Source organism: Epinephelus moara, unplaced genomic scaffold (assembly GCF_006386435.1).
Source record: "Epinephelus moara isolate mb unplaced genomic scaffold, YSFRI_EMoa_1.0 scaffold3886, whole genome shotgun sequence".
Classification (NCBI taxonomy): domain Eukaryota; kingdom Metazoa; phylum Chordata; class Actinopteri; order Perciformes; family Serranidae; genus Epinephelus; species Epinephelus moara.
Genome location: NW_026081633.1, coordinates 2,828 through 10,823, shown reverse-complemented (window position 1 = coordinate 10,823; position 7,996 = coordinate 2,828). Strand labels below are relative to the sequence as shown.

The 7,996-nt window shown below is 39.1% G+C and overlaps 4 gene segments (V, D, J or C); all 4 read right to left on the bottom strand.

Annotated features, from left to right (window-relative positions):
- Positions 1 to 2,905: 2,905 nt before the first annotated feature.
- Positions 2,906 to 3,478, bottom strand: LOC126387367 (Ig heavy chain V region 5A-like). The segment is given in 2 exon segments: positions 2,906 to 3,230; positions 3,317 to 3,478. Coding segments are annotated over 2 exon segments (345 nt in total).
- An 867-nt stretch (positions 3,479 to 4,345) lies between these two features.
- Positions 4,346 to 4,909, bottom strand: LOC126387369 (immunoglobulin heavy variable 3-48-like). The segment is given in 2 exon segments: positions 4,346 to 4,692; positions 4,776 to 4,909. Coding segments are annotated over 2 exon segments (363 nt in total).
- Positions 4,910 to 5,733: 824 nt separating this feature from the next.
- On the bottom strand, positions 5,734 to 6,884 carry LOC126387370 (immunoglobulin heavy variable 1-24-like). The segment is given in 2 exon segments: positions 5,734 to 6,122; positions 6,214 to 6,884. Coding segments are annotated over 2 exon segments (348 nt in total).
- Positions 6,885 to 7,230: 346 nt separating this feature from the next.
- Positions 7,231 to 7,791, bottom strand: LOC126387368 (immunoglobulin heavy variable 3-30-like). The segment is given in 2 exon segments: positions 7,231 to 7,567; positions 7,654 to 7,791. Coding segments are annotated over 2 exon segments (363 nt in total).
- Positions 7,792 to 7,996: the final 205 nt, after the last annotated feature.

The window sequence follows — 7,996 nt, the reverse complement described above, 5'->3', positions numbered from 1 at the left end:
TGTTTAAATTTGTTTGATGATCTGAAACATTTAACCGGGAAAACATGCAAAAAAGTAAGAAATCAGGAAGGGGGCAAACACTTTTTCACACCACTGTATCTAGGCATTAAATTCTTCTCCAAGCTGTCAGAGTTGTTCCACTTGAACTTCACTCCGCTACTAAAAACAGTACAAGACGACTTAAACCGATTGATGACATTACCACTTTCAATTATAGGACGCATAGCCACAATAAAAAATGATGATATTACCAAGAGTCAACTACTTATTTACAATGATCCCAACCCAACCTACAGCAAAATGGTTTAACACACTGGACACACTAACAACAACAACAACAATCTATTGGAAAAACAAAAAAACCAGAATAAAACTTAACACATAACAATCCAAACGTCACGGAGGCCTAGAAGCACCAAATTTCCACCATTACTATTTAGCAAATCAGTTACAATACCTCATCAAATGGATTCATGCAACTCATCACCAACACTCATGGATAGATATAGAACAAACAAAATGCCAAGACATAGCACTAACTGACCTGCCCTTCATCAGTGACACAATCAAACACCACAGCTGCTTTAAAAATACTGCAATCACCACAACTCTGACAGCTTGGTGGAAAGTCAATAAAATAAAAAACTACAATCTCACCTACCACTCAAACACCCATATGGAACAATCCAGACTTCACTGCAAATAAATCACCTCTAACAGGCACCAAATGGAAAGAAAAAAGGAATCACGCACCTCCACCACATTTTTAACCACTCTTTTACCATTCCAACAACTTATTGATACATATGGCCTTGAAACACAACACTTTCTACAATATATCCAATTAAAAAATACAATCAAAACAAAATTAGACATCTAACACACACCTAGAACAACCACAACTACTGGACAGCATCAATAAAATCACGAAATCAAATTAAAAAAAAAAAACCACACTCAAAACTGTATAAACTTATATCCTCCACTGACAATACACATCATATTCCAATAAACAAATGGGAAAAGATCTTAACATTAACACTGACAACCAATTCTGGAACAACATTTGCAACAACATTTTCAATATGTCCAGGAACACTAACATAAGACTGATACAATACAAGATCATCCACAGAACTCACATCACACAACACAAAATGCATTTAATGGGGTTGGCCAATTCAGACACATGCATTCATTGTACACTCAATACAACAGATGACCACCTCCACACACTCTGGCTCTGTCCACCAATTCAACAATTCTGGAGAGAAGTAACCACCATACTAGCACAATTCACTGGCTGTAACATCCCACTATGCGCGTCCATTTGCTTACTTGGCAATATGGATACATTTAATACAAATTCAAAACAAATCATAACACCCCTGCTTGTAGCCCTAACTATCGCCAAAAAAAAGGTTTATTATTAAACTGGAAAAATAGGAAAAAGGTCAACATCACACAATGGCTGGATCTATTAACACAACAGATATCAATGGAAAAACAATCAACTTTACAGACAAACCAATTGGAACAATTCAATAATATATACGTAACGATTCTCAGCGCAATTCCTTTGCCGGTGAGCTGATGCCACAACATTAATATAAGCAAACATAGGCATGTAGCTGGGGGGTGCCATAAAATAAAACGTGTATATGGGAACATATCAACAGAAAGAAGATCACCAAACAAAACCCACCCTGTAACCCAAAATTCAAACCCAAACAGTGTCATGAACTTTGGCACAGACCACGACTCAGACCGGTTTCACACAGTAAAACAGGATTTATTCCAGGCAGCGGTAAATACACAAGGAAGCAGTACAAACCAGGCAGAGGTATCCAAGACGTGAGGCAAAAAGGCAAGGTCAAAAAACAGGCAAGGATCAAACACACTATGACTATGACTATGACTATGACTATGACTGAGAGAAACGCTGGAATGTGAGCAGAGAGCATCGACGAACTGGCAATGAGACAAGACACACGAGGGAATATATGCAGGGCTGATGGGGAGTGATTAGACACAGGTGCGGGAGACACAATCAGGGATCAGGTGCACACAGACGGGGAGGGGGCAGGGCAGACAGGAACCTGGAACAGAGATAGCGGTGAGTGATCACAAAATAAAACAGGAAGNGGAAACACAAATCAACATTATCTCCATCATTCATCTGACTATTCAGTGTTTCTAATGTGTTTATTAGTGTGAATCCACTGAACGCTCCTCACAGGATCCAGCTGCCAGCAGCAGTATCAGAGCTACAGAGAACATGGTTGATGTTGAAGCTGAACTGATGTGAGCTCTTCTGTCCTCTCACTGACACACACACACTTCACTTCTTTATGGGGCAACACACAAGGAGGCTGATTTACATACTGATGACAGTAAAGGTTTATTTGAATGAATCAAAATGAAGATGAAATGTTCAGGTGTTGTTCTTCATCTCACACAAAGAGAATACACCTTTTAGATTGTTGAGGAAAATATCTTTTTCTAGAATTTAACTCATTAAAATCACCATGAAGTTGTCTCAAGTCTAATTCAATTATGATACAGGTAATAACTGCAGGTGTTTTAGATAAAGATGTCATGAAAGAGACACTGATGTTTGAGGATTCACACAAGCTATTTAAACCAAGTTGTCAGCTGAAGTTGTTTCTTCACTTGAAAGATTCATATACATATCATGATGTATCAGTGATGGTGATTCAAGAGAATTTAATATGATGAAAACAGTTGCTGTTAAATTAGATTAAGAATTGTTTTTAATAAAATCTAAAGTCTGTTTCTCTCTGTACTGTAACAGTGAGCTGGTGTTGAAATCATTAGTGGTCTGAGGGCTCCTCCTCTGGTGGCTTCATGTTACAAGTGTTCAGGCACTGAGGGGTTTTTTTTCAGGTCTACTGATGCTTTGTGTCACTGTGGCTCTCTGGCACAGTAATACACAGCAGTGTCTTCAGGCTGCACATTCTGTCCGTTTAGAGTCACTGTGTTGCTGGAAGAGTCTAAGCTGATACTGAACTTGTTCTTCAGTGAATCTTTATAGTATGAGTATCCAGTTGATTTCATTCCAATCCACTCCAGTCCTTTCCCTGCAGGCTGTCTGATCCAAGCTGTGTAGTAGCTGTCCATAGAATAAGAGACCTGACAGGTGATGGTCAGACGTTGACCTGGCTGCACAGTCACAGAGGCTGGCTGTGTCAACTGTTCACACTTCACACCTGTTAAAAAGAGAAAACGTTTTGTAACAAATGATCAAATTAACAAAAGAAGAACTGTTGACTTTGACAAATCCAGAGAGACTCACATCCAGCTGCCAACAGCAGCAGCAGAGCTACAGAGAACATGGTTTATGTTGAAACTGACGTGCTGTGAACTCCACTGACAGCCTGATGTGATGCTTTTATAGCTGAGTAACAAGGAAGCTCACTGAGTTTGCATAGAATCAAACATATGAAGCATCAATGTAGGTCTAACTGGAGCCAATAGAAGAGTCTGTTCAGTGTTATTATATCTGCAGAGAGACAACAAATCACCTCTGCTTTACATTTGATCCATATTCCAGCATTTGCATGCAACCATTGCTAACTTTGTTTTACTGTCAATATTTTGTATCATCTACTTACTGCATTTATTAATTCATTTACTGGTTCACTTACTGTACTGACATGATTACTGTATTTGCTGTACACAGACATAAAGTGACAGCAGCCAGAATCATGTCAATTAAATAGTATAAAAACTTCAGTCTGATGCGGCTGGTTTGAATAAATTCTTTTTAACAGTTTCAGTGTTTGTAGTTGTTGGAAAACAGCTGCTCAGGAACTGAAATGTTTCACAAACTGCAGTAAAATAAATATTTCAATGGCGGTGAAAACTTTGGTAGTTTTTACATTTCTGAGTTACTTTTTGTGTTAATCAACACTGATTACCTTCATCTGTGTGGTTGTGTCACATATATATGCACATTCCTTTATTGCAACAAACTGTCAGTATTGTCTCACATCTTTTCTGGATATTTCTCTGCAGACACAATAATAATTCTTTGATGATTATATTAACACAATTTGAATATGAAAAACCTCTCTATATCTTTTATGTTGAGAAATAATATCCCTCAGTTTTCAGGACTTCATAATGCAGGGACAAAGATGAATTCATGGTTTCATACAGGAAATGTTTCTAATGGAAACTATAGGATATCAAAAGACATATAATACAGAATATAAGAATTAAAAACATGATGTAATGTATTTTAATGTAAATAATATTGATACTAATGATATAAACAAATTCATCATAAATTCTCAATGCTTGTGCAGCCTGGAAGATACTGTAGGTTTTTGTACAGCTGCTCAACCAACTCCAGTCACTGTGTGTCTCGAGCACAATAATAAACAGCAGAATCTTCAGTCTTCAGACTGTTCATCTGCAGATACACCTGCTGTCTGCTGTTGTTTCTGGAGATGGTGAACCGGCCTTTGACTGACTGAGAGTAGTAGATGCTGCTACTGCTACTACCGATGTAAGCGATCCACTCTAGTCCTTTTCCAGGAGCCTGTCTGATCCAGTGCATCCCGTAGCCACTGATTGTCAATCCAGAGGCTGTACAGGTCAGTCTGTGAGATTCTCCAGGCCTTTTGATCACTGGTTCAGATTCTGTCAGAGTCTGACCATCAACACCTGTCAAGACAGCAAAGAAAACCATGAAATGTCAGAAACACAAATGAGAACTGTGTCAAGTCAAGATGAGGTAAAATCTTCACCTGCCCAGCAGATAGTTAAAAGCAGCAGTCCTGTCCTATAGTCCATCATGTTAAACTGTGTGTCCACTGTTCTCTGTCCTCCTCTCTGCGGTCAGATAAGTAGAGGTGGAAGATATCTGAGTTTTGCATTGACTCCTCCTTTTACATAATCAGAGTCTTCTGTTCAATCTCTCCTTAAAATTAATTTTCATATTCTTGCTTTTTTCCCAACTAACAGTATTTGTGTGATTTTTTTAAAGAATCATTTCTGTCATCATCTCTCATGACAACCTGATGTTTTTTTTATCCTTGTTTTACTGTAAGTCTCTTTTTTTGACATGTAAACTTCTTTGTTTTTTTTGCTGTGAGACGTCCAATGCAATGTTAAAATAATGGAATATTGCGGCTGTTTGTAAATATATAGGAAAAAAAATGTTTGAGTGCATGTAGTATGAAAATCAACTTGAAGGCTTGGTTTGAAAAAGGCAAACATTTCATGTCACCTGACATGACAACATGAAAATTGACATATTTTCACACACTCTCATGAGCAACCTTCATTTGCATTTTGTTGATGAATCTTTACATTTAAACTGAATCAGCTGATCGTGTAAACAGCGTGTCTTCCAGAGGGAACATGAAGAGAAGTCATTTATTATGTAAGGATCATAATTGTTTCAGTGAAAGAGCTTATATAGACTTTTATTCCACCATTTACATGGTTAATTTAATGATAGGATTTACTGTATAAAATGTCTTAAAACTCATGAAGTTAGTGCAGGTTAATGTAAAAAATAAAGTAATGTATGACACAGAGCTCAGCCAAGCAAGACGTTACTGTAGTTAAACTCATGTTGTGATCACAGTCAGGTTGTCTTCTTATAAGTGCAGATGTTGCCATGAGTCATGGTAAACTGTCCCAAAACACTGAGACATACTTTATCATTTGTTAACTGGACGTCATTCAGTGGAAATTGTGTTTTCAAAGCCCTGACATGCTTCAGTGCTTCTCATACAGACATCAGTGTTGTTCAGTGTTTGTACAGCTTTGTCGTCTCATGTGTCACTGTGGCTCTCGTGCACAATAATAAACTGCAGAGTCTTCTTCTTTCACACTCTTCACCTCTAAGTACACAAGATTTCTGGAAGTGTCTTTGGTGATGGAAAACTGGCCTTGGAGACTCTGGGCAAATATGGTGCCAGTTCCACCATCAATGCGTCCGATCCATTCCAGTCCTTTCCCTGGTTTCTGACGGATCCAGTGCAGCCAAGCCAGAGACAGTCCTTCCACTTTACAGGACAGAGTGACTGATCCTCCAGCTCTGCTGACCACTGGCTCTGAGGAGGTGAGCGACTGGCCCTGAGCAGCTGAAAGACACACAGAGTTTAGATAACCAGGGAGCCAGCAGACATCCAAAGATCCTTCTCTCCTCCTCCACAGGACACCGACTTCACTCACCTGAAATCAGAGCCAAGAGGACGACACTCTGTACAACTGTCATGGTGGGAACTTGATTGAGTCTAAACCTGTAAAGGCTGTTATGGTGGATATATACTGTGTAGACAGAATGGGTGGGGATTGTACATCAGTGTGTGGATTTGCATTTTAGCAGTTGGAGTTTGTGAAGGAGTGCTGGACTCTGAGAGAGAGAGAGTTCAAAACAGACTGAGACACCAGCATTAAAGATGTTGTTCAGTGTTTCTCCTTTTCTTAATTTACACAACATGCTGCACTGTCAGTCTCATTAGTTAGCTTAAGAAGTGATTGGTCACCTCAGTGAGGTGGATTACTGCTCACAGAGGAAGAATGTGACAAAGTAAGACATAGTTTTTCCTCTATCAGCCCAAGAAGTGAAAGTTTGTCTCATTGCAGTATCACTTATTCATTCAGCTTCCATCACAATGTCTCTCAGGCACAAGAACAAACAGCAGGTCCTTTAGTCTCCTGGCTGTTTATCTTGTAATCTATATGAGATGGTGAGCAAAAAGAAAGTAAGCTCACAGTAGATGTGAGTATGAAGCTGCAGTTCAGGGTTTGAATGTCAGACAGTTGATATTAATGAGAACAGCAGATCTGAGTTTCTCCTCATCGTGACAGAGGAGAGAGAAACTTGACACTGACTGCCATCTAGTGTTTTTATATCCAGAACTGCAGCATTATCTTTCACTACAATGTTGTGTCCTGCATCATATGTCATATAATAAATACATTTATGTGGCTTAAATATGTACATGTAGCATTTCTTTCAATCATACTGTACATTGATTTCAGCAGATTGTTTCACTGTCTCTGGCTGTTATGTGAGGTAGTAGTGATTACAGTAACACATTTTTTGATTAATGTGTTTAATTGTTGGTAGGTAATGATGTGTCGTCTTGATTTTATTAAAAACTACAACAGCACAAGATAAAAATATAAACATAATTCTTCCTTGTTGTCTTTCAGCACAGTAAGAATGAGCACTGTAGGTTTTTGTACAGCTGCTCAACCAACTCCAGTCACTGTGGCTCTCGAGCACAATAATAAACAGCAGAATCTTCAGTCTTCAGACTGTTCATCTGCAGATACACCTGCTTTCTGCTGTTGTCTCTGGAGATGGTGAACCGGCCTTGAACTGACTGAGAGTAGTAGATGCTGGTACTGTCATATCTGATATAAGCAATCCACTCCAGTCCTTTTCCAGGAGCCTGTCTGACCCAATGCATGCCGTAGCTACCAAAGTTAAATCCAGAGGCTGTACAGGTCAGTCTGTGAGATTCTCCAGGCCTTTTAATCACTGGTTCAGATTCTGTCAGAGTCTGACCATCAACACCTGTCAAGACAGCAAGAAAACCATGACATGAAACAAATTTACAACCTAAAAGAAAACCTAATACAGTACTCAGCAAAAATCTTCACCTGCCCAGCAGATAGTTAAAAGCAGCAGTCCTGTCCTATAGTCCATCATGTTAAACTGTGTGTCCACTGTTCTCTGTCCTCCTCTCTGCAGTCAGATAAGTAGAGGTGGAAGATATCTGAGTTTTGCATTGACTCCTCCTCACAGGGAGGAAACAACTGAAATGGACAAGAATTTCAGCTNCACTGTTCTCTGTCCTCCTCTCTGCAGTCAGATAAGTAGAGGTGGAAGATATCTGAGTTTTGCATTGACTCCTCCTCACAGGGAGGAAACAACTGAAATGGACAAGAATCTCAGCTTGTTACAGGTGGATGTACAGGAGGATTTTAATTGTGTAAAATGTCA